The sequence below is a fragment of the Papio anubis genome, chromosome X (genome assembly GCF_008728515.1).
Source record: "Papio anubis isolate 15944 chromosome X, Panubis1.0, whole genome shotgun sequence".
Taxonomy (NCBI): domain Eukaryota; kingdom Metazoa; phylum Chordata; class Mammalia; order Primates; family Cercopithecidae; genus Papio; species Papio anubis.
The window spans coordinates 135,878,709-135,905,974 of NC_044996.1; the positions used below are offsets into that span (position 1 = coordinate 135,878,709).

At 48.9% G+C, this 27,266-nt stretch overlaps 1 protein-coding gene across 7 annotated transcripts in view; it reads right to left on the minus strand.

The window, feature by feature from the left end:
• Positions 1 to 27,266, minus strand: part of SHROOM2 (shroom family member 2) — a 164,502-nt gene that overhangs the window by 4,135 nt on the left and 133,101 nt on the right. For 5 of the 7 annotated variants that reach the window (XM_003917388.5, XM_009197176.2, XM_017953883.3 and 2 more), the window contains 4 exons: positions 14,708 to 15,403; positions 9,528 to 10,079; positions 7,826 to 7,997; positions 659 to 931 (listed from right to left, as the gene is read on the minus strand). In XM_003917388.5, the coding sequence (XP_003917437.2) occupies positions 659 to 931; positions 7,826 to 7,997; positions 9,528 to 10,079; positions 14,708 to 15,403 (1,693 nt within the window). The remainder of the gene's footprint in view (positions 1 to 658; positions 932 to 7,825; positions 7,998 to 9,527; positions 10,080 to 14,707; positions 15,404 to 27,266) is intronic. The other 2 variants (XM_009197175.4, XM_017953886.3) reach the window with 1 other exon arrangement.

Consider the following 27,266-nt stretch of genomic DNA (forward strand, 5'->3'; position numbering starts at 1 on the left):
GCAAACATGGTGAAATCACGTCTCTACCAAAAAAATACAAAATTAGCTGGGCATGGTGGCATGCACCTGTGATCTCAGCTACCTGGGAATCTGAGGTGGGAGAATCTCTTGAACCTCGGGAGGCAGAGGCTGCAGTGAGCCGAGATCACACCACTGCACTCTGGCCTGGGCGACAGAATGAGACCCTGTCACAAACAAACAACTAAAGAAATATAAAAGGACTGAACAATGAGATCACTTGGACTCGGGAAGGGGAACATCACACACCAGGGCCTATCATGGGGAGGGGGGAGGGGGGAGGGGGGAGGGATTGCATTGGGAGTTATACCTGATGTAAATGACGAGTTGATGGGTGCTGACGAGTTGATGGTTGCAGCACACCAACATGGCACAAGTATACATATGTAACAAACCTGCACGTTATGCACATGTACCCTAGAACTCAAAGTATAATAATAAAAAAAAAAAAAAAAAAAAGAAATATAAAAGGAAGGAGAGGGTATAGCGTGTGCACTGTCTTGACAAGGTCTGCAGGAGGAGGTGGACAGGTCATGTGGAAGCTATGCTAGGCTCCAAGGAGCTGACTTTCACAACACTTGAAAAACAGCCTTCCCACGAGACCATCCCCCATTTCCAAGTCAGACGCATCTGTATTTACCCGATCACCAGGAGAAGCATTGTCGTCCAAATTATTGAGGGCATTCTCCACCCGGGCCAGGCGGCCTGACAGTGACAGCAGGAGGTTCACCACTTTGTCCAGGTCTCCAATGAACATCCGGAACTTGTCAAACTCGCTGGGCTTGCAGACGCCTTTCACGATGGCCTCCACCTCGGCCCCCAGCACAGTATTGGCCTGCACGTCCTCCAGCAGGCTCTCGCGGGCTTCCCGAAGCACCTGCAGCTTGCGGCTGATGCTCTCGATGAGCTCCTGCTGTTGGGCATGGGATGGCAAGGGAACACGGAGACACTAGTTAGGCCGGCCCCCACCCCGGCCACACTGCTCACTGCCACCTTGGTGCACCTACATGAAAGGTGAGCTGACCTGCGTGAAAGCTCACTTTTGCATCATCAAATAATAGGGGATTTATACGACTAAGGGAAAGAAGAATGACTCCTAATGATACTATTGGCATTTAAAAATAAAACAAAATAAACCTGTTCTCGTTCTGTTCATGCCCTATTAGAGAACATTGGAGTTGTGGCCCTGATGCTCATCATGGTAGATGCAGTTTTAACCCATATCTTTGGAAGGAGTCACAGACCTATGTATTCTGTTCTTTGGAATTTTCTAATGTAAAGACTCACATAGAGAGAAAGTATTGAGTCTTATGTCCAGCACCGAATTCCATGATTAGTAAGTGTCCTGTACATATAATTATTGTCACTACCAATTATTTTTATTTAATTTTTGTTTTTTGAGACAGGGTCTTGCTCTGTCACCCAGGCTGGAGTGCAATGGCCTCCCGGGTTCAAGCGATTCTCGTGCCTCAGCCTCCTGAGTAGACAGGATTACAGGCATGCACCACCACGCCTGGCTAATTTTTGTATTTTTAGTAGAGACAGGGTTTCGCCATGTTGGCCAGGCTGGTCTTGAACTCCTGACCTCAGGGATCCACCCACCTTGGCCTCCCAAAGTGCTGGGGATTACAGGTGTGAGCCACCAGGCCTGGCTTAGCAATTAAAATTTTAATTGCTAAAGACACACACAAAAAAAAAAAAAAAGAAAAGAAAAAAGAAAAAAAAATTTAATTGCTAATACTAGCATATAAAAATTAAGACCAACAAAGCGATACGAATGAACTGAACAGTCGTTTACTGTAACCTACTGATTTCAACTTGACCAAAATGCAAACAGATGACTGTTTTTAATTGTAGTGAAATATATGTGACATAAAGCTTGCCATCTTGACCACTTTTCAGAGCATAGTTCTGTGGTGTGTGGTACATTCATGCTGCCATCTGTCTCTAGAACTCTTTCATCTTCCCCAACTGAAACTGCGTAACTATTAGACACTAACACTCTATGCCCTTTCCCACCAGCCTTCTAAATGATGATTTTTTTTTTACTTGTTTAGAGAAGCGGTCTTGCTATGTTGCCCAAGCTGCAGTGCAGTGGCTACTCACAGACATGATCATAGTGCACTACAGCCTCGAACTCCTGGCTTCAAGTCATCCTCCTGCATCGGCCTCCTGAGTAGCTGGGACTATAGGCGTGTATCACCACACCCTGTTTATAAATGATTAACTTTTAAGGAGCAAAAATAAAAGTGAAAAGTATGAACCCTTTAAATCAGCTGCCATCCTGAAGTGAGGTGGCAACATACGGTCTGATCTGAGTGACAGACAAATAAACAGATCCTCCTCCTCCAACGCCATATTTGAGAGATATTACAGAGGTGGCTTTAAGGAGTCCGACAGGTAAGTCTTGCCTGGAAGAGCCCTGTCTCATGGCCATGGCTGTCTTTCTGCCTTTGAATCCGTCCACGACACATGTCATGGGAGTTTGCCTGAGCAGGGTGAATTGTGAGGAAGCAATGTTTAGGACAAAGGTCATGTGCTGCCTTTCAAGAACTCTCCCTGCCACCAGCCCTGCCCAAGATGCCGTTGACGACACCAGCCTCACATCCACCACCACTGCGGTTCGCTCGGGACTGTGATGCCAGCACACGCTCTGGGGAGCGCACGGCAGGAGGACGGACACTGAAGAGTGCTCAGGTGCACCGATCAAAATGAACTCAACAGTCAATGTGAACAGGAAAGCTCACTTTGTCATAACAAGCAACACTATTGCGTGCAAAGTGGATCCTCGGCAATCGTCAGTGCCATCATCCCTTCCCTGGGGAAGCTGACAGACTCTGACCCCAGTGGGTCTGCAGAGCTCAGCAGAGTGGCTCATGCTTGGGCCTGGATGGATGAGAGACTGAAGTCTCGCTTGAGCTCTGAGGGATAGAAGTGTCCAAGAGCAGCACAGGGGTCGCAGCCCTACCTCTGGGACTGGCATGAAGGTGAATGGGATGGCAGTGTGTAAAGCGCTTAGCCCAAAGCTCAGATCCAGTAAGTCCCCAGGAGATATCAGTTCTCATCAACAATGGGATCTGGGATGAGGAGCAACTGCCCTGATTCCATAATCTACAGGTAAAATGACCAGGCGGATGAGTATTAGGCAGGAAAAGTCAACCCCACAGCAGGAGAGACACGTGCTAGATACGAGGCAGCCTATTTCCTGATTGCGTGAGGTCTTTCCCTCACATAGATACTTCTATTTTATTTTATTTTATTATTTTATTTTTTGAGACAGGGTCTCACTCTGTTGCCCAGGCTGGAGTGCAGTGGCATGATCATGATCACCACTTACTGCAGCAGTGACCTCCTGGGCTCAACCGATCCTCCCACCTCAGCCTCCCAAGTAGCTGGGACCACAGGCATGCACCACCACACCTAGATAATTTTTTTTTACTTTTGTAGAGACAGGGTCTCCCCATGTTGCCCAGGCTGGTCTTAAACTCCTGGGCTCAAGTGATCCTCCTGCCTCAGCCTCCCAAAGTGCTAGGATTACAGGTGTGAGTCATTGTGCCCAGACACACACAGATGCTTTTAAAGAGAATCTCCACCTAGCATTTATATATCCCCCCAAAATGTGAAGAAATGTGAAGGTAGGTATGAGCTCTTATCGGGGGACTGCCTCCTCTTGGTTCAGTCCGCCTTGGGTTTTTCAGTCTGCCTCTCCTACAGGTGAAAGCGGAAAGCAGTTGCGCAGGATGCATCCACCCTGGCTGCTGAGTCCCCAGCACCGCTTTCTCCCGGAAAGCACACATGGAATGGAGACGTTGCTTTGGCTTCTCCAGGTCAGGTTACAGCTGCTCAGGATGCCAAGACATTTTCTTCCCTTACCATTTTAAACACATATGTGTCTATATTTCTTTTCCCTTTATTTCCTCTGTCTGTGTCTATATATCTGTGTTTCTGTTCACCTACCTGTGATGCAATATACGTATAGATATTTATCTACCTATCTATCTATATTGGGGTTTGTCCACAGTTCCTGGCTCATCATTCCCACAGCCCTCGTTATAATGTTGGGGTGCTTTATGCCTCAGAAAACAGACTCTCGCTCCCTGACCTTCTCCTGCCCTCTTTGACCTGCCCAAAGCAGGATCTAATCTCCCCCAACCTTTCCGTAAAGAAATCCTCTGGCCCCTTGAATGACTGCAGGTCTTAAGATCCCCATATTCTCGAAGGGTCCTGCGGCACACCTAGGGGGAAGGAACGCTACATAGAGAGGCCAACAAGAATCTCAATAGGCAGACCTTGTGGCTTTCTCCGCAGTCTGTTAGGACTGGATTGTAGTCTTTTTGTTCAATCACATTTCTACACAGATGTCTACCAGGCCTATCCAATGAAGACTCCATTAAAGGCCCAAGAGGACAGGGCTAGGGCCTTCCTGACGGGTGAAGACAGGAAGGTTCCTGGAGGGTGGAGCACCCAGGGAGGGCATGGAAGCTCCTCTACACCCCTTTCCCAATGCCTCGCCCTACACATGTCTTCATCTGTATCCTTTGTAACACTCCTTATCATAGACGTAAATGTTTCCCTGAGTTCTGTGAGCCACTCTAGCAAAGTAATGGAAACTAAACAGGGGTCATGGGAACCCCAACTTGTAGGTGGTTGGTCAGAAGTCCCTGAGACTCAGACTTGCAACTGGTGTGTGTGGGGGGTGCAGTCTTGGGGACTGAGCCCTCAACCTGTGGGATATGACGCTACCTCCAGTTTGACAGTGTCACAACTGAACTGAATCAGAGGCCACCCAGTTGGTGTCCGCTGCAGAAGTGACTGCTTGCTGGGTGTGTGGGAAAACCCCCCTCACACATGTGGTCACCAAAGTCTTCTGTGTTGGTTGCTGTGGCGTGAGAGCAGAGGAAAAGCAGTTTGTACCTTTTCCTACTCACTACCTATCTGGAGAGACTGTTTAAATCGAGAATTTCACAGCTGAGAATGTTGCCAAATTTTAGATACTCATCACTTGAGGGAAAAGCACAAAACAGGAAATAGGCATGAAGAACTTCCCAAATTCCTATCTGATACCAATGCTAGCCTGAAGGAAGACTGTAAGCAATGCAGGTAACTGTGGATATGGAAGGATGCCCGTCAGGGCTGTTCAGGAATTTTTCAGTGCCATTCTTCTTCAGCAATTACGGAAATGTAGATTTTATACGGTGCGTGAACACGTGCCCTCAAAATCTACCTCAGTTGAGCTAATTTGAAACTGGGCTCTCTGGAAGGAGTCCAGATTTCTGTATTGGTTCTTTTACGTGTCACATGCACATTTTTATTGAAACCATTTCCCCTTTGTTAAAGGGCCATTGTATAAAGAGCAACCGTTGGCTTTCAAAGATTTCTGAGACAAGACCTGGCCTGGGACAGCGCACAGATCTGTGGCTGTCCACACCACCCAGGGTGCTGAAGGGCTCACCACTGTGGTCCGTACTGTATGGGAGGCCCATCTGCTATTTCTTGCAGCATGTGGCTTTCCAGGAGGCTCAGGTAAGAGCCTGCAACAGTAGAGACCAGGCACACAGCCACTCTCACCCCTTCACTAAGATGGGCCGAGGCTCAGGGCGATTGAGCCCTGGGCCATTCCCTTCCTCCACCTTTTATTCCCTTCTATGGGGGAAACAAGGTCTTTTCTGTCTGGGCCCTGCACTCACCTCCTGGTTCCAGGGAAAAGCCATAATTCTCAAAGATTCCAAACTTAAAGCAATCAGCCATCTGCTTCTCCTGAAGAAGCCCCACAACTCAACATGGTGCTCTCTTTTCTAGGCAGAGTCCTTCTGAGCTACCCTAGTATAAAACCATATTTTGTCGTCTCTGCGTGCTGCTTCTCTACCAGCCACCAGAGACCCCTGCTGTATCCCTGCCTGGGACTTCCACTCTCTCACCTCTGTCCTTAGTCTTCTCCTAAAATAGAGGGTCCCCTGATTTGGCTCTCAGCTCTATGACCACCTAGCAACGCGGTGACTGGGACAACTGTGGTCCCCCTGGGAATGTTGGAAGCCTGCGGAATTCGGGTCTCATGTGTTCCCCTGAAGCAGCTACAGAGCAGGTGGCCTGCTAAGTCCCCACCTGTGCTGTACTTGCTTCCTCCCTGAACATGCCTCCGCCTGTGCACGTGTTGCAGGAACGTGCGACATCATAAGTGTGTGGCTGCGGGAAAGCAGGGAGAAAATGTAATACAGCAGTGGCCACTTTGTCAAATCAAGCAGGAAAACAGGACCGCTGAGTCACCAGCACCATAGAGAGCTGGGATGTATAGCATGTGCTTCTGGTGCAGGTGCCCAACTCACGCTTGCTGAACTAAAGTGAGGCCAACTTCCAGGTCACAGTGACTCACTCAGTTCCGGAGCCACACTTCTGGTGAGGCGGCTTCCCAGCATCTCCAGCCTCCCAAAGCAGGTGGACAGAGTGCCCCACAGATGAGGGCGGCAGAATCAAGGCATGCAGCTTCTGAAATTCATTATATCATGAAAAACAAAGGCATGCGAGCAAAGAATGCAGTTCTCTACATCCAGGCAGGGTGTGGCCCAAATTCAAATGGTCCAGACGGTATGATTTTCCTGGTTCTGGGTGGAAAAACTGAACATGTTTTGGATTCTTTATTTTTCAAAAGAGGAATGTGCAGCCAGAATGAAGCGAATGGTACCCTGTGCCAGACGGAGGGCCCGTAAAAGCCCCAAGACCCAAACCCTTAATTTTCATTTTCTTTTTAATACCTTGAACCAAAAAGTTATCACCTCCTAGACCGGAAGCAGAGGCTCACGCCTGTAATCCCAGCACTTTGGGAGGCTGAGGTGGGTGGATCACTTGAGGTTTGAGACCAGCCTGGCCAACATGGTGAAACCCTGTCTCTACTAAAAATACATGGCCGGGCGCGGTGGCTCAAGCCTGTAATCCCAGCACTTTGGGAGGCCGAGGCGGGTGGATCACGAGGTCAGGAGATCGAGACTATCCTGGCTAACATGGTGAAACCCCGTCTCTACTAAAAATACAAAAAACTAGCCGGGCGTGGTGGCGGGCGCCTGTAGTCCCAGCTACTCGGAGGCTGAGGCAGGAGAATGGCGTGAACCTGGGAGGCGGAGCTTGCAGTGAGCCGAGATCACGCCACTACACTCCAGCCTGGGTGACACAGCGCGAGACTCCGTCTCAAAAAAAAATAAATAAATAAAAATAAAAATAAAAATACAAAAATTAGCAAGGCTTGGTGGCGGGCGCCTGTAATCCCAGCTACTCGAGGGGCTGAGGTAGGAGAATTGCTTGAACCTGGGAGGCAGAGGTTGCAGTGAGCTGAGATTGTGCCACTGCCCTCCAGCCTGGGCGACAGAGGGAGACTCCGTCCAAAAAAAAAGTTACCACTTTCTAATTTGAAAATAATTTTCCTTTATCTGAGGCAGGGGGATCGCTTGAGGCCAGGAGGTCAAGGCTGCGGTGCGCCATGATCACACCATTGCACTCCAGCCTGCACGACAGAGCAAGACCCTGTCTCAAAAATAAATAAGATAAAATGAAAAAGAATGGTGACTAAACTAATTTGACACTGGATCCTACTGAAACAGCAAAGAGATGTTGGTGGAATGGGTCAAGATTAGAACACAGAACTAACCACAGAGGGCTTCATTAATATCACCTCAAATTCCACTGTCCTGAGTGAAAGCTGAACACAAACGCCCTGGGACACGTGGTACAGGGTCTGCGCTGGGGTAGGATGGTGTGGTCCGGATGCCTGCCCCTGCCTGGACACGCGCACACTGTCATTTGAAATGGGCTCTCCTACCTTCTTTACCGACAGGTCATGGTCCAAGTCGCTCCCCGAATCTTCTTCACGCTCCTGCTGCTCCTGCATGTCCTTCATCTTGATCAGCAGCTCCGCCTTGGGGGCCGACGTGCTGTAGTAGGTAGAATTGGTGGCCAGGGATACGGCCGCAGGCACGCTGGGCTCCTCTTTCCTGGGTAAAGGCGTGGGAACGTCAATGAGCTGGGACTGTGCATGCAAACAGCCCCTCCGCCCCACTCCCTGGGTTGTGACAAATCAACGCTGGCGCTCACAAAAGGACACCAGCCAGGGAGATGAGACAGCCAAACGGGGAAAAATAAGTAGGTAACAAGGTTAAAACTAAAAACCATCAACCCTGCCAAATGGACACTCGTAAGTGTAGGAAATGTAGTTTTTAAAAACGGCAAAAACTCAAATAAGCAGGAATGTCTAAAAATCTCTGCCATAGAGGTGAGAGCACAGATCACCTCTACCAGGAGCCTGGGTTGATGAGGACAAGGGCACGTGTGATGCTATCTACAAACACCAACCCTTCTCCCTTCCTCCCAGCAGCCCTGTTGGCGCCCTCCTGCCTGGGTTCACTTGGTCCAGCTGCTCCTCCTTGGCTGTGTGTCACACCCACTCCACCTTCCCACCCATGAATGATGCTGTGCTGGCAGAATGTACGTCAGCAGCAGGGAAGATGCCACCACGCATGCCTTTGTGGTCAAGCGGCTGAAGGAGATATGCTGAAAGTGCTACTTACAAAACCAATTAAAATACATTCGTTCAGGCAGGTGTAAATTGTCATAATTTTTTTTTTCCTTTCTATTTCAAGAGATGGGGTCTTGCTCTGTCGCCCACACTGGAGTGCAGTGGCACCATCATAGCTCACTGTAGCCACCAACTGCTGGGCTCAAGTGATCCTCCCACCTCAGCCTCTCGAGTAGCTGGGACTACAGGTATCTACCACCATGCCTGGCTAATTTTTTGTACTTTTTGTAGAGACGGGGTTTTGCCATGTTGCCCAGGCTGGTATTGAATTCATGGGCTCAAATGATCCGCCTACCTTGGTCTCCCAAAGTGCTGGGATTACAGGTGTGCACCACTACGCATGGCCAAATTATAATACTTTTTTTTTAATGCAGATGTAAAAAAATTTCAAATAAAGTTTTAAAAATCCATTTCATAAAGAACCACATATATATTCAATCTAAGCCTTCATTCTCATGTTGGCACTAGGAACATGTGGGGGCTGGATGACTCTCTGTGGTGGGGGCCCTCTTGTGTACTGTAGATGTTGAGCAGCGTCCCCAGGCTCCACCCACCAGATGCTCGGAGCACCCCTCCCCACAGTGATATTGCCAACTGTACCCCAGGGTAGACAACGGCCCCATTGAGAACAGCTGTCTTACGAGAAAGGAGACTTGTGGCCATCATCAGAAATCCTGCTGGCCTCAGGCCAAGGCGTGGTGGCCTGCAGTGTGGATTTTCATGTCAGGGCCAAAGTCATCATTCCCTGGGATGGGGCCGTGAACCCTCCATTCCTCTTTCAGGAGGCTCACAAAAAAGTCAAAAAGTGCTAAGTATCGAGGAGCCCTTACGAAAATCTGTCTTCCCCAAAAGCACACATGAAAACAGAGAGGCATGCCCCCTTTCCCTTTACAAGTTTAAGAGATGCCAGGCAGAGTCATGCCGAAGCTGGGAGGCCACGTCTACTCACCTCTCCTCTGTGCTTCTAGGAGAGGGGATTTTGGGGAGCAGTTTCCTCCGCTGCTGGGCTTCTTCCAGGAGGTGCTCGTCTTTGGGGAAGATACCTTCCATCAAGTCCATGGTGGTTTTGATCTTCACACTGGGATCCAGGATGTCGGCCAGGGACTTATCCTTCCCCACAATCTCCCTGGCCAGCTCCTCCGACTTCAGGTCTTCCACAGTCTTCTCTTTGGCCTTCATGTAGCTGAGCCCCGGAGGGGAGGCGCAGCGGTCTTTCTCGGGGGGCGCCTGGGTGCCCAGGGGCTGGGGCTCAGCTGGCTGGGCCCTATGTGGGGCCTCGGGCTCAGCACCCTGACGCGTGTACAGGCAGAAGCGGGAGTAGAACTGCTCCGACGTGCTCAGCGTCTTGATCTGGTCTTTCTCCAGCCCGTGGGGCAGGGCGGGTGGCTCAGCAGGGCGCGCCAGGCTCTGGCGGCTCTCCTTCTCTGGCTGGCTCTCCGAGTGCACGATCTTGATGGGCACCATCTTCACCGTGGTGTTGTTGTCCATCACCCGCTCAATTCTGGAAGAAAAACAGTCTGCTGAAATCGCAAAGCATGCTCCAGCCACAGACCCCGATTGACGCATCCCCTGCCCTCCCCTTCGGATGGGAACCTGACTCGAAGGCACTAGCCAGCCACCCGACTTGAAGGAGCCTCCATGATCGCACATCCTGGATGAGACAGAGGCCTCAAGAAGCTCCCTCTGACTCCTGCCTCCGCCTTCCAACTCCAGCATCCTTTCCATGCTCAAACTGCCAATGTCACCCCTGAGGCATCCCGAGGTGTCCTCCAGGGGTTTGTGGGGGGCTGTGAGGACTGTTTAATACCATTTGTCATTCCGCCGATGATAATGCAAACTTTAACAAGCCCCGTTTGGCTAAACGTTCTTTTGTAGGTGAAGCCTGCAGTGGATGGGCATTTTCCAGGATTCCCATCTGTCCTTAGATTGCTGCAGTTCCGCGGGTTCCTGCGTACTTCTCAGGGCCTGGGGAGAGCTCCTCTCTGGAGTGGCTGTGCTTGGAGTCAGGCCAGAGCCCCCCACCATCCCACTCAGGAGAAGTTCCTGTGCCATGTGCAGGGCAGCCCACTCCACACTATCCTTGTACCCCCGTCCCCCTGTGCTTCAAGCTAGTGTTGCACAGATTTGCACACCAGTGAGATATGATCTCGCAGTAAGCAGGGAGTCATCGGTTCTGTATTACTCCCAAAGGGCACAGATGTGCTTTTTTTAAAAAAAGTTTCAGCCAGGTGTGGTGGGTCATGCCTGTAATCCCAGCACTTTGGTAGGCCAAGGCGGGCAGATCACTTGTGGTCAGGAGTTCGAGACCGGCCTGGCTAACATGGCGAAACCCTGTCTCTACTAAAAATACAAAAATTAGCTGGGTGTGGTGGTGCGTACCTGTAATCCCACCTATTCAGGAGGCTGAAGCACAAGAATCACTTGAACCTGGGAGGCAGAAGTTACAGTGAGCTGAGATCGCACCACTGCACTCTAGCCTGGGCAACAGAGCAAGACTCTATCTCAAAAAAAAAAAAAAAAAAAAAAAGTTTCTGGATGAAAGGGACTAGAGAGGCACCTAAAGCACCCCTGGGAGACTGGGGGAGAGAGCACGGGAGGAACAGGCCCGGCAATGCCACAGTCCCTTGTCTGGGGCAGACCTGCACCTGCTGCTCTCAGCAGCACCGTGCTGGACCACGCTGACCAGGGCCAACTCAGCCAAGAGCTTTTCAAAGCACTGGAGAAGCAGCCCCATATGCTAGTGGTCAGGAGGGAAGCAAAAAGAAACAGGCCAAACTCCACAACCCCAAATTAGGATGTGCTTCTAATGAAGTCAACCCAAAACTGCCCCTACGACGTTACGCAAATGAATCAAATTTTCCACAGCACGAGGGCAGCCACGATGCTCTAAATTTCATGCTGTTTTTCCCTCTTTCACTGGTGACTGGGAATGCAGGAGGGCTCGTTCCCTATCAAGGGAGTGGTGCTCAGGCTGAGATGAACTAACTGTGTATTTTCCTCCCTCTCTCCAGTAGGGTCCATTAACATCTGATGTGTTTTATCTAGGGACTGACAGACACCTCACAACTGCTTCCTCATGAAGAAAATTTACAAAGTCTAACTGTGGAAAATACCGTTTAGATAGGTCAGACTTATAAAGGAAAACCCTGGCTAGGCACAGTGGCTCATACCTGGAATTCCAGCACTGTGGGAGGCTGAGGTGGGAGGACTGCTTGAGCCCAGGAGTTTGACACCAGCCTGGGTAACACAGTGAGACCACCCCCCTACCTCTCTGTTAAGAAATAATAATAAAAGGAGGAGGAAAACCCGGCCACCTTATCCAAGCAGCAGCAAACGCAGAACCTCTGCACTCCCTTCATCCCCCCATAGAAGCTCTGCTTGCCTATTACTGACTTTCACATCAGCCTGTGTTGGTATCCTCCCCCTTTTGTGCAGAAATTTGATGTGCACAATAAAAAAAATTAAACAACACAAACAAATCTCCCTTCACAGGTTTTAAAGTATTGGGAAAGAGGCTGGGCGCAGTGGCTCGCCCCTGTAATCCCAGCACTTTGGGAGGCCGAGGCAGGCAGATCACCTGAGGTCAGGAGTTTGAGACCAGCCTGGCCAACATGGTGAAACCCCGTCTCTACCAAAAATACAAAAATTAGCCTGCCTTGGTGGCGTGCGCCTGTAATCCCAGCTACTCGGGAGGCTGAGGCAGGAGAATCACTTGAACCCAGGAGTCAAGATCGCACCACTGAACTCCAGCCTGGGCGACAGGGAATAATAATAATAATAATAATAGTAATAATAATAATAATATAAAATAAAATACTGGGAAAGAAAAAACCAAATCTCCTGTCTCCCACAGGTTCACATACACTTTCCAACAAAGCATCTATTCCTGATCATTTTTTAATAGAAATGGTCTCTCTTCTTAAAAACGCTCTTGACTTCCACATGAGAACAGTTTCACAAGCCTTGACTTCAAAATAAGGACAGAACACAGTGGATCGGACCTTCCAGCAACCAGCCCTCATCAACTCACAAATTTCTCCTGTTAATGAGCCGTGCAGTCTATGAGATCTTTACTAGAGCAGCCTGAAAGGAGTAAGATACTTTCCTTTCAGAACCTTACAATGTTACCAATTGAAAGGATATCTGAGTGATCTTTAGATACATTTTAAATGATGCAACGCCCAGTTTTGGCCCACAGAGAAAGCTGTGGTTACAACGCCTCCGCTGGAGATACAAGATCAGTATCAGTCATATCCTTTCTCTGCTGAGTTACTTAGAAGCTAAGAAAAAAAATGACTTGAGGCCGGGCGCGGTGGCTCAAGCCTGTAATCCCAGCACTTTGGGAGGCCGAGACGGGCGGATCACGAGGTCAGGAGATCGAGACCATCCTGGCTAACACGGTGAAACTCCGTCTCTACTAAAAAATACAAAAAACTAGCCGGGCGAGGTGGCGGGCGCCTGTAGTCCCAGCTACTCGGGAGGCTGAGGCAGGAGAATGGCGGGAACCCGGGAGGCGGAGCTTGCAGTGAGCTGAGATCCGGCCACAGCACTCCAGCCTGGGCGACAGAGCGAGACTCAGTCTCAAAAAAAAAATGACTTGAGACTCTAGAGCAGTGAGGTCCCACAGAGTTTTCTGCGGTGATGGGAATACCTGTTATCTGTCCTGTCCAGGACGGCAGCCACCCTCCACACCTGGTGTGACCGAGGACCCGCATTCATCGACTTGGTTTTCTTTGCTCCACATTTACACAGCACAGGTGACGGTGGGTCCTGTACTGGGCGTGCAGCTCTACAGCAGGGTTCCCAGCCTAACAGCAGCTGGCATGTGCAGTCAGACAATGCTCTGTGGGGGCTGTCCATGCACTGCAGACCCTGAGCGGCCTCCCTGGGCTCCAGCACTAGATGCAGAGAGCACCCCCCACTCCCATCCCACTTAGGACAACAAAAACTATCTCCAGACATTGCCCAATGTCCCCTAGGGGCTAAAATCGCCCTCTACCTCCTAGGTTGAGAGCCACTGCTCTAGAGGATGAGACAGAATTTCTCCCCTTCTTTCATTTCTCAGTCCTTCAAGGCACTCAAGGAGGTGGTGTTTGTGTGTGAAAAAAGCTAAACAGCCAGTGCTCTTTTTTGCACAAGGTCTCACTCTGTCACCCAGGCTGGAGTGCAGTGGTGCCCTCCTGGCTTACTGCAGCCTTGACCTCCAGGCCCAGGTGATCCTCCCACTTCAGCCTCCTCCCTGGGAAGCTGGGACTATAGGCATGCACCACCATGCCTGGCTAATTTTTTGTAGTTTTAGTAGAGACAGGGTTTTGCCATGTTGCCTGGGCTAGCCTCGAACTCCTTGAGCTCAAGCAGTCCACCTGCCTTGACCCCTCGAGGTGCTGGGATTACAGGTGTGAGCTACCATGCTGGGCCTAGCGCTCTTGAAAGGTCAAGTCCCTGCCTGACATTTACCAACATCTCACTCAATGGACGCAATAATTCCATGCCTGAAATCCTGATAGCACCATGAAACGTGAATGAGTATTCTTCTGCTTTAACAAAAGGTGTATACCAGCTTAGCTTTCTAACATTTAAAAAAAATCTGGAAAAAAAGGAGTAAGAAAATACTAGACACCATGAAAAACACTGTTAACGAGCCGTGCAGGCTATGAGATCTTTACTAGAGCAGCCTGAAAGGAGTAAGATACTTTCCTTTCAGAACCTTACAATGTTACCAATTTCACCTAACGGTGGCATGCTTACGTTCAAATCAATTCCAATCACAAATATTGACTGCATTAAAACAACAACAACAACAGCAACAACAAAACAGACCTCTACCCTGCAGATGCCTGTGGGTAATGCAGCTATAAATGCATCTGGCTTGGAAAAAGGGGAAGATGAATCACCTATTCACATCTACCCCTGTTCCCTGTAGGAAAGAGCAGTCCCTCAATGAGATAAAAATCCAACCACCACTGAAGCTTCACTTTCTGTCCACGCAGTTATTCCCCAGGACTGACTTTGAGTCCAACGCCTTGAGCTAAAGCAAGGTGCCCAGGTGTCTCCCCAGAAAGACCCACTGAGAACCTGTGTCTCACGGAAGGAGCCTCGTAGGGAGGGAACACTGTGGCAGGACAGTACCTGGTTGAATCCTCATCCTGGATGAGCAGGGGAGGTTTGTCCGTCAGCTTCTGGGGAGCGAACTGGGGCGAGGGGGAGCGCGAGGTCTCCATGGTGGCCGTCTGCAGGCGCAGGTGCTGCTGCTTGGGAGGGAGCGGTGCTTCTGGCAGAGGAAGGGATGTGTCCCCACTCACATGCTGGCTTCCACGCTCACAGGCAGCGGCCTTCGGGATGTCCTGGGGCTGGGCACTGCTGAACACAGAGGGGCTGTGGGAGAGGGACAGACGGGCCACACACACATCCAGGGATGCAGGGGATGGTGTTGGGAAGGGCCTGCCAAGGACGGCCAGGGGTGCGTCGGTAGGTGTGCTGTCTGTGGCCCTGTATCTCCTGGGCTCGCGCTTGGGTGGCGGTGGCCTCTGTGGGGCTGGCCTCTTGGCGAGCAGGGCTGAGCTCACTGGCCACGAGTCTTGTCCTCGAGCATGCAGGGGTGAGCCAGGGCTATGGGCTCGGGGTCCCAAGTCTGCTGGGATGCTCTCCTCCAAGTATCTATAATCTGGAGGTAGGGTTCCTGCTCGGCCCCGGCCCTCCTGGGGCAGCTCTGGGGCTCCCTGGGAGTGAGATGGTTCAGAGAATACGGGTGGGTTCGGTGCGTTCTGACTCGGTGGGTGCTGCTGTGATCCTGGGCTGCCTTCCCAACACTGGACATCTGCTTGTCTAGAGGAAGAACAAGTACAAATTAATCAACAATTCCAATAACACCTTCCCACCACAAAGGACTGGACCTGGATCTTCACAATCCCCTGAAGCCACTTTCAGCAGTTAAATCCATATGCACTTTCCCACACCTGTCGCCACCGCAACTCCTCATGCAAGGTGGGGAGTCGTGACGCACCTCGGACAACATGAGGCTGTCGACTGGCATGTCCCACAAGGGAACATGAAGCATTCAAGACACAGGTGCACACATCACACACAGACACACATGCACACACAAATTGCATTTGTTTTTGCAGGAACAAATGAACAAAAATTTCAGAAACAACATGAATGTTTGTGGAAATGCTCACATAGGGCTAGATTCAGAAATATTTACTTCAAGTCACAGTATTTTTATGTGGCTTATGGAAAATTGCCATATACAAAGGGGTAAACCTTTCTAAGATGAGCTGCAAATCACTTATTTAATAAAACCTTGAAAATCAGTACTGCATTATGAAAATTAAGACCAACAAATAAGAGTTGGGGTCTCGCTCTGTTGCCCAGGCTGGAGCACAGTGGCGTGATCATAGCATGCTGCAGCCTTGAACTCCTGGACTCAAGCAATCCTACCACTTCAGCTTTACGAGTAGCTAAGACTATAGGTGCCCATCACCATGCTTGGTTAACTTTTAAAATTTTTGTAGAGATGGGGTCTGTGTTGCCCGGGGTAGTCTCAAATTCCTGGGTTCAAGTGATCCTCTTGCCTGTCTCCCGAGTAGCTGGAACCACAGGCATGCACCACCATGCCCGGCTAATTTTTGTATTTTTAGTAGAGATGGGGTTTCGCCATGCTGGCCAGGCTGGTCTTGAGCTCCTGTCCTCAAGCGATCCACCTGCCTCGGCCTCCCAAAGTATTGGGAGGTCTGGTCCCGGTCTGCTCTCAGCTTAGAGGAGGCCGAAGACACAGCACAGGCTTAGAAAACAAGCTGTAACCAAATAGCTCAACCTCAGAGCTTCAGACAACAGCAACCCCACTCAAGGAAGTCGGATTTCTCATGTGCACCAGGCAGACACTAACAGAAACTCCTAGCTTGAAGTGTTATCAAAATAACTTGAACGGCTGGGCGCAGTGGCTCACATCTGTAATCCTAGCACTTTGGGAGGCCGAGGCGGGCGGATCACTTGAGGTCAGGAGTTCGAGACCAGCCTGGCCAACATGGTGAAGCCCTGCCTCTACTAAAAATACAAAATTAGCCAGGCATGGTGGCGTGTACCTGTAATCCCAGCTACTCGGGAGGCTGAGGCATGAGAATTGCTTGAACCTGGGAGGTAGAGGTTGCAGTGAGCTGAGATCATACCACCGCACTCCAGCCTGGGTGACAAAGCAAGACTCCATCTCAAAACAAAACAAAACAAAACAAAACTTGAACACAGCTATGCATGGGTTACAGAACAATACATCTGTCTGGTTACAAAACACAGAATGGCATTAAAATACTGCCAAATTGACCTGCATTCTGAGAAGTGCTCTCACAGGTCAGATGTCTCCCCCACATTGCATTTCAATATTCAATGGTTTAGTATTCAATATTCCATTTCCCTTCCTTCCTCCTTGTGTGTGTGTGTGTGTGTGTGTGTGTGTGTGTGTGTGACAGGGTCTTACTCTGTTGTCCAGGCTGGAATGCACTATCTGGGCTCACTGCAGCCTCCACCTCCTTGGCAGGTGATCCTCCCACCGCAACACCCAGCTAATTTTTGTATTTTTGTAGAGATGGGGTTTCACCATGTTGCCCAGGCTGGTCTCAAACTCTTGGACTCACGGATCCATCTGCCTTGGCCTCCGGGCCTCCCAAGTACTGGGATTACAGGTGCGAGTCACTGTGCCCAGCCTCAATATTTCAGCATTCAATAATTCATTTCATTCCAAAGAGTTGAGGTACACTTGAACTTTTTTTCCCTTTAAAAACTCCTGAAATATAGCACCCATAGACCCACTTGAAAGTACTGGTACCTGTTCTTTAAAAGTGCCATGTATTCGTTCGTTTTCACGCTGCTGATAAAGATATACCCGAAACTGGGAACAAAGTGAGGTTTAATTGGACTTAGAGTTCCACATGGCTGGGGAGGCCTCAGAATCAAGGCGGGAGGTGAAAGGCACTTCTTACATGGCAGTGGCGAGAGAAAACGGAGGAAGCAAAAGCGGAAACCCCTGAAAAACCCATCAGGTCCTGTGAGACTTATTCACTATCATGAGAATAGCAGGGGAAAGACCAGCCCGACCAACCACCATGATTCAATTACTTCCTCCGGGTCCCTCCCACAACACGTGGGAATTCTCAGAGATACAATTCAAGATGAGATTTGGGTGGGGACACAGCCAAACCCTATCACATCACCACATCATAGAAACAGATCAAACAGATATCTTTTTTTTTTTTTTTTTTTTTTTTTTTTTTTTGAGACGGAGTCTCGCTGTGTCACCCAGGCTGGAGTGCAGTGGTGTGATCTTGGCTCACTGCAAGCTCTGCCTCCCGGGTTCACATCATTCTCCTGCCTCAGCCTCCCGAGTAGCTGGCACTACAGGTGCCCGCCACCACGCCCAGCTAATTTTTTTGTATTTTTAGTACAGGTTTCACTGTGTTAGCCGGGATGGTCTCAATCTCCTGACCTCGTGATCCACCTGCCTCAGCTTCCCAAAGTGCTGGGATTACAGGTGTGAGCCACCGCGCCCAGCCAGAAACAGATAATTAAATGTACTACAATTTATTGCTAAAATCCAAGTAATCCAAGTGCCTTTGGTCACCCACTGATTAAAAAGGAACTCTATTTGCAAAGTGCCTTCTGCAGAAGTGCTCCGAGATCCACCCATAAACGAAAGAGAACTCACCTGCAGGGAGCAAAGCCCCTGAAGTGAACAATGACATGGAGCAAGAGACCCACTGAGAAACTGGATGGCAGGCTGGCTCCTGGCTTCTCTCCTAATCAGAAACTGCCCACAGGCTCCTTCCCATCTTCCTAGAGGGCCAAACTACAGGAGCTGGGTGCTCTGTTCTCAGGGGAGTGGCGTGTGCTGCACTGTCACTTCCCACGCCAGAAGAGAGGCACAGGGCGCTCCATCCCAACACTGCACTTCATTCAGACCTGCAGTAGCACAGCAATGTCTGGACCAAGTTCACCCCCCACCCCCACCTTGTAAAGTCAAACTATAAAATCACTAATTGGTTTTTATTGTCATAGATGATAAGAATCTGGGAAATCAGGGTCACCAACACAAACGAAGAAAAGGACCAAAAATGGGGATTTGGGCCTCTGCTGGGGTCATATTCCAACTTTTGTTTCTAATTGGTTCCAAGCGGCAGCTCTGTAGGTTGTGTGACTGGTCTATGTTGTGCTTGTGCACAGATGCATGTCTATGTGTTTATGCATGTCTATATGTTGTATGCATCTGGTGGGTATGTACACAGATCTATGTGTGGATGTTGTCTGTGTCTATGTTGTATGTGTGTAGATGCATGTTGTATGTGTATAAATGTCTGTCTGTACGTACACTGTGTGTGTGCCTGGGCTGTGTATGTGTGCAGATGTATATCTCTGTGTAGATGTATGTTGTATGTGTATGTCTGGTTGTTTGCACGTGTAGATGTATGAGTCTGGGTTGTGTCTGAATGTACATGTCTGTGTGTAGATGTATGTTGTATGTGTACATCTGGGTTGTATATGTGTGTAGATGCATGTCTCTGTGTCCATGTATGTTGTGTGTGTCTGTGTTGTGTGTTGTATGTATGTGTGGGTACGTGTGCCTGTGTTGTGTCTGTGTGGAGATGTATGTTGTGGGTGTGTGCCAGGTTGTATATGTTGTATGCATGTGTAGGTACGTGTGTCTCTGTTGTGTCTGTCTGTAGACATTTGTCTCTGTATATATGTATGTATTTCTCTTTGCCATACTTCTAAGGATAAAATAAATGGTGACAGCAAGATCCAGCGATAGAGCAAGCAAGGCACTAAGATGACTTAAGGACTTGGTGTCTTCGCACAAGCTCCAGGAATCCACTGCAGCAGGAAGTTGGGCCACACAAAGGAACATTTCAAAGGCAGCTGCACTCTAGGATCCAATTGATATTCAGCCTTGGTTGGTGTTCATTCTCATGCAAAACATGCTAATGCCACGTTCCCAAGGAGACAGCTGCTTGCCCAGTTCCCAGAGGGGAGAGGGCCAGCAGGCTCCAAGCAGCAGAGGCTTCAGAGATCTGCAACATGGAGCCCGTGGCCCTGCCATTCTCCCTGGGTTGGCCGCCACTGAAGGAGATGGAGCACGAGGCTCTAAAACAGCACCTCAAAGCCAAACAGAACTAATCTGAAGGGCACAAACCTGCAGGAAGGGCCACCATCAATGTACTCAGTCACCCAACGTGCTATGACAGGACTGAAACCACTGTTAGGAAAAAAACAAACACTCTAGAGATGCTGTTGGCATTACTCCATTTTTGCTTCCACTGAGACAGCCAGCCCCGTGTCTGAATGCAAGGTTTCCTTCCACCTATGAGAGGTGGCAGTTTTATCTCCACATTCCATCTGTCCGTGATAAGCTCCCTGAAGACACTGGGCCCATTTTTCTGAGTCTCCTTGTGCTGCTCCTGCCTCCACACAGCCCTCAGGATGGCTGGTTCCTTCTCACATAGCCCTCAGTTCTCCCAGTCCTGCCCTGACATCACCCCACCTCCAGGTCACGCCCCAGCAAGGGGACTCTCTCAAATCATCCCATTGCTCACCTGCCTCCACGCTCCTCCCTGGGCTGAAAGCATCTCTACAGAGGGCAGGGAGCTGGGCTATTTCCTTCAGGGCCTGGCAGGCAAATATTTATTACATGCATTGTTATGCCTTCACTTGAACACAATGTAAATGCACTTGTTGCTTTCAATCACTTTCACTTTTTGTGCAGAATTGTAAAAGGGGAGAAGCTGCATTTTTTTCAAGACACCATGGTTAAGTTCTCCATAAAAGGACCTTGTGTATGAATGTTCCCAACACAACTAAACAGTTTTGAACGGCTCTGTAATCAATAATTCACCACTGTTTTCTGAATAGGGTTAACAATTATCTTTAGCAAGGAGGACGGGAAAATTTCCGAATCTTGCAGATGACTTAAGGAACACACACACACCGCAGCGTCCTCCTCACCTATTTTTTTTTTTTTTTTTTTTTTTTTTGAGACAGAGATAGGGTCTTGCTCTATTGCCCAGGCTGGAGTGCAGTGGCGTGATCATGGGTCACTGTAGCCTTGACCTCCCAGGCTCAAGTGACCCTCCTGCCTTAGTCTCTTGAGTAGCTGGGACCACACGTGTATGCCACTATGGCCTGGCTAGTTTTTAAATTATTTTGTAGAGATGGGGTTCACCATGTTGCCTACGCTGGCCTCAAACTCCTGGGCTCAAGTGATCCTTTTGCCTTGGCCTCCCAAAGCGCTGGGAGTATAGGTATGAGTCACTGCCACAGGCATCATAACTACTTTTGGTGTCAATGATGGGATAGGGATGCATTCTGATTTGCAGACACACAACACAGGTGCTGCTGAAATGCTGCCCTCAATGAACTCCAGTGTCTGAGTGCTTTCTAAAGTACAGGTTAAACATCTCTCTTCCGAAATGCTTGGGACCGGAAGTGTTTTGGATTTCCAACGTTTTTGGATTTTGGAATACTTACACATACATAATGAGACATCTCAGGGGTGGGACTCAAGTCTAAACCTGAAATTCATTTTGTTTCATATACACTTTATATATACATATAGCGTGAAGGTAACTTTATACAATATGCTTAATAATTTTGTGCATGAAACAAAGTTTGTATCCACCGAACCATCATAAAGCAAAAGTGTCAGTCTCTCGGCCACCCATGTGCACAATCTGTGGTTGTCTGGCATCTCCGTCATTCCGGACTCTGAATTTAAACGCTGCCAACAAGCCGTAATTTTCCTACACTTACTGATATATAAGCACTCAACAGTGAAAAGCACGACATGCCATCAATATAGTGAGAGAGGAATGTGTCCAGGGTAAGTAAGCAGCACAGCAATGGCACCGGAACACCCGCCTCAGCTGTCAGGCGCCAGCAACGGCAAACAGCAGCAGCTTGCCCGGTCTCTACCTGCTTTCTTACTGCAACCCGTCCCACGAGATCAGCTGTGGAATTTTTCATTTGTGGCATCATGTTGGTGCTCAAAAACTTTTGAACTTTGGAGCATTTAGGATTTCAGACCTTCTGATTAGGGATGCTCGAGCTGTGGTAGCTGCCTGTGACTTGAGGTTTCCCCGGGCATACACATCCGATCGGGATCCATCACGTGCCAGCTATGTGACGTCGGGCAGGCAACTACACCCCAGGAAGCTGCCTCTCCTGTTCCAGGTGATCACAGGCCACATCGCATAGGATGGCGGTGAGCTAGCAGCAGATAAAGGCCCTGGTGTGGGAGAGGGAGTTGCGTAGGCTTCCTACGAGCGAGGCACCTGCTGAGCACCTAAGGCCAAAGCATCAGTCTGTGATGGGGCAGACCTTGACACAGGCCTCCGTGACACCAGCACCATACAACCTTCTTCCCAAAGCATAACACCATGCAACACACCCAACCAATTAGATGGGAAGGGCACCCCTGCAGCCACCAAGCCAGCCGGCGAGGGGTATAAAAGGTGCCAAGAGAGCTCTGGGCAATGGCACTGCCTCATTTTTACAATGAAGAGACAGAGTGAACACACTTCCCGTGGATAATGACATTGAGGTGTTTCCTCCTTTCATTTACATATTCTGCAAAAGGCTAACTTATGCCATATACAAACATATTACACACAAGCATATCGTCAAGAATAGCAATGGATAGGGCAGTAACTGTGGTGGCCCAAGAGTCCTCCTTGAAAAGGTATGCTACAAAGCCAGGATCTGGGACCGGAGCTGTGTGCACAGAGCACAATTATCTCATGGGACAACTGGGGTAGGGCCCAGCATTGCTGCTTCCAAACAGAGCCAGGTTTCCACGAGCATGGAACGTGGAACGCTCAGTAACTCAAACACCAACTCAAGCTCAACACTGACAGTTTGAGGTTATCATTTAGAAAGCACTCCTTCATTGGTTGTGGGCATAAATAGAAGGGATTCTGTAAAGCATAGAATTTTTATCAGGAATAACAGGTAGCTGGTCTGCCCTTCAGCCTGGTGAGGTGTATCAGACGCTGCCAAGCAGGTGTTCGCACACTGAAGAACAACGGCGCCACCAGGCCTCAGAATGCGGGTCAGGCAGCTGAGAGCTGGCACACCCGTGCCATTCTGAGCACAAGTTTCCTGAACGAGTTCCTGGTGTCTCCACTGTCCTTCTCAGGCCCTGGGCAGCTCTTACAGACACACACCCTTGGGGAGGTGCAGGTGGAAAGCTCTTTTGTCAACACAGCACCCCATAAAGGCCGGATGAGGTAGAAAAAGGAGACAGTGGGGAAGGCGATGGAGCCCAACAGAGGCAAGAAACCAACCAAGCGACCAACCAATCAATGCAGAGATGTATTAGAAACATTTTAAACAGTGTGAATACCTGGGAACAATGGCACCAAAAACTCTTTCCTTAGCCATACCAGTTTACCAGGCTGAGCGCAATGGCTCACACCTATAATCCCAGTGCTTTGGGAGGCCAAAGTGGGAGGAATTCAAGACCACTCTGAACAACATAGCAAGACCCAGTCTCTACAAACAAACAAACAAACAAACAAACAAACAAACAAACAAAAGCCAGGTATGGTGATGCATGCCTGCAGTCCCAACTACTCAGGAGGCTGAGGTGAGAGAATCGCTTGACCCTGGGAGTTCAAGGTTGCAGTGAACCATGATCACACCACTGCACTCCAGCCAGGGTGACAGACGGAGACCCTGTCTCTAAAAACAGATGAAAAAAGCCTGGGTGTGGTGCCTCGTGCCTGCAATCCCAACACTTAGGGAGGCCAAGGCAGGAGGATTGCCTGAGGCAAGGAGTTTGAGACCAGCCTGGGCAACAGAGCAAGACCCTGTCTCTACAAAAAATTGAAAAACCATCCAGGCATGCTAGTGTGCACCTTTAGTCCCAGCTACTCAGGAGGCTGAAGCAGGAGGATTGCTTGAGCCCAGGAGTTGGAGGCTGCAGTGAGCTATGATCATGCCACTGCACCCCAGCCTGGGTAACAGAGTGAGATTTCTGTCTCTAAAACACAAAAAAGAAATACTAATTTACCGTAGGACTTCCCAGACTGTGAGCACCAGCAAGCTAGAGGCTGTTTGGTTGTCCTTTGCAAGCCCAGCTTTCAGTCATAAAAACAACATTTGCCCAATGAACAGAGAGAGCTAGTGATGACAAAGGACAGTTGTTCTCACAGGCTCTGCTACAACTTTTGTGTCCTGTGGAACCACCTTCAGGGAGGACAACAGCCCTGAACCATCCTTAAGTCAGTCATTTCTCTACTGCCACATCTCTGCTGAAGCTGCTCCCTGTATGCCAGGATTCTAGTGCCGTGTGGGGAAAGCAATTACTCTAGAAAGTCAGATGAATTAGTGTTTCTTTAGTGTCTTCACAGATGGATAAAAAGGTCTGCTGCTTCCTTTGGGTTTTATTTGTGCTTGCAGGGACTTGGATGGCAAAGAGTAACAAAGTTGAATTAGAGAGGCTGATAAATCACTTGTGGTTAGGAAGGGGAGGAGACAGAGATTAAAAGAGAAATCCAAAGCACAGATGATCCAAATCATAGTTACAGGCACTGATTTCTCGAGGGGTTAATGCCCAATAACAGAACCTGCCTAGATTTGGAGATTATAATGTGGGATGGCCCCTCAAGTATCGGACCCTGAGTATGTCTTCAGCACACACATTTTGAGGATCTGTTCCAGGCTTCTATTGTCTCTGTGCCTGGAGAGCCTCATTCTTGGTTCCAGAAAGTCAGCCCTGGGAGCTGGGCTCTCCTGCCTTGATGAGAGGGCCAGGCCTGGGCAGAGGTGGGAAACAGCAAGGGCTGGCATGCCTGCAAACCTGTGTTTCAGGGAAAGCCCTCCAAGCAATGTGGATGTTGAGCCAGCCCTGGGAATCTCTGCTTTACAGGAACTCTCCCTCCAGAACTCCCAACCTCCCACTTTCCTATCCACTTCCTTTAGATATTCAAAGCTATTCCTGAAGTTTTCATCGCTGGCTTGGCATACCCCTCTCAAATGAAATTACTCTCATCTGTGAAAATGGTAAGATTGAGTGCACCCCCCCACCCCCACCCTCTTCCAGGCCTGGAGGGACTGATCCATGTTCCTCCAGCCAGAAAGGCTTCTTGAACCCTGGGCCAGTTCATCTCTGCTAACTGTAACAACTTCAAAAGACAGCTTGTGGAGGTCCACTCTGGTTTACATATGTACCACTGCTTCCAGTAGCAACTAAAAAGAGGCCAGAAAAGTTATAAAATCATAGGTTTTACAAATTCATCAGACTCCCCACACACATGTAAAAAGTCTCCCCATCCCCTCTCCCTTAGTGTTATCTTCACAGTGCTTTCAAAATGAGCAATTAAAGACATGTGGGTTTTAAAAATTAGTATTTGTCTTACCTTCTAGACCTGGAGTTTGCAAACTAGAAATGAAGGCCCAACTCTCTACTGCCTCCTGGTTTTGTAAACGAAGTGTTATTGGAACACACACATGTCCCTCATTAACAGCTGAGGACACCTACATGAACTCAACTCCGGAAAGTCTCAAGCCCTTCACAGGAGAGAAAAGATCATGGCCTCTGAGTCCTAGTGAAACTGTGTGAGGAAGGAGACGCTCACACACCTGCCCTGCGACCCAGCCAGTCCGCCACTCTCAGAGAAACAACTCTCATCCAAGAGAAACAACACAAGCCCTCATTCATGCTGGCCAAACACTGCCCACCTACTGGTGAGTGGATCAACCAGTGGTGCTGTATTCACAGAAGGGAACACTAGCCAGTAATTTAGAAAAACTACCGAGACACAGCAATGAGAATGGGTCCCAGGGGCATGACCCTGAATGAAGGGTCAGCTGCCAAAGAATGCACAAGAAGCAGGGTCCAGTTTACATGAAGCCCAAGAAAAGGCAACACTCACTAGGGTCACACATCAGGGAGGGATGGTTGTGGGGCAGGGTTTCATTGGGAAGAGTACAAAGGAGCTTTCTGGAACTTACTGTTTTGACTATGAGGTGTATAAAGTTATCAAAACCAGCCAGGCACAGTGGCTCATGCCTAGAGTCCCAGCAACTTGGGATGCCTAGGCAGGAGGATCAGTTGAGGCCAGGAGTTCGAGACCAGCCTGGGCAACATAGCAAGATCTGGTACCGAAAGAAAAGTTTTTTAAAAAATTAGCCAAGTATGGTGGCATGCACCTATAGTCCCAGCTACTCGGAAAGCTGAGGCGGGAGGATCACTTGAATCCAGGAGTTCAACAAAGCACTGAGTCATGACTGTGTCACTGCATGCCAGCCTGGACAACAGAGAGAGACCTCATTTCTAAAAAACAAACAAAGAAGTCCCAACAATTCCTTTGAAACTCCTTCCTTCAAACAAATGGAGCTTGTTAGAAGTAGGCCGGACTCTGATTCCTTTTGAACAAGCAAAATATGGCAGAACTCACATGTTCACTACAACATGAACTATTGTGAATAGTTCACTTGTGTGAACTATGTATACTGTGAATGCCAAGGCATGGAAGCCACCTAAGCAGACATTGACAGATGAGTGAATAAAGAAAATGTGATGTGTGCATATAGAGGAATAGAAAATACTTAAAAAGGAGGGAAATCTTGCCATTTGTGACAACATGGATGAGCTACAGGACATTACGCTAAGTGGGACAAGCCAGGCACAGAAAGACAAGTGCCACACGGTCCCACATACGTGAAGAATTTTAAACATTCAAATAGAATGAATGGTGGTTGTCAGGGGATGGGGGAAGGGGAAACAGGGAGATTGGTGAGAGGGCACAAAGTTTCAATTACACGAGATGAATCAGTCCCAGAGACCTACTGCACAGCACAGCATAGCATCTGTAGTTAATAATTATGTATTGTACATTTACAAATTTGATAAGAGGGTAGATCTTATCAATGACAACAACAAAAAAGAGGGTTGACAGGGTGGGAGAAAACTTTTAGAGGTGATGGATCCATTTAAGGCACTGATTGTGGTAATGATTTCACAGGCATATAGATACTTATCTCCAAATTCATCAAGTTGTATACATTAAATATGTACAGCCTTTTGTATGTCAATCATACCTCAATAAATTGGTTTAAAAATGTACGGCAGAAGTGTGTGACTTCTGAGACCAGACCACACAGGCATTGCAACTTCCTCCTTCCTCTCTCCTGAGGATAACTCACAGTGGGGAAGCCAACTACCACGTTGTGAGGACACTCAAGCAGCCCTATAGGGAGATCCATGTGGGGAGGAACTGAGGCCTCCTGCCAACAGACATATGGGTGCCCTCTTGGAAGCGGATCCTCTAGCTCCAAGCAAGCCTTTGGAAGACGGCTGTCCCGGCCCACGTGTTGACTGCAATCTCAGGAGATGCTGAGCCACAATAACCCAGTTAACCTCCTCCCTAACCCTCAGAAAGTGTATGAGATAATAAATGTTTAGTGGTGCTGAAGCCACCAAATTGGTGGATGATTTGTTATGCAGCAAGGTAACTAACACAATTATTCTACTCTTTATGCTGTAATGATCAAGTGATCTGTGGCTAGCTTTTTGTTTTCAATGTATACACAGGGAATTTTGAGGAGTAGGAAGCAGACCAGAAATAAAACTCATAAACACATCAGAGTATCCACTTCTAAAAATTGGATATGGATATAATCGGTACCCTGAATTTCATGCCAA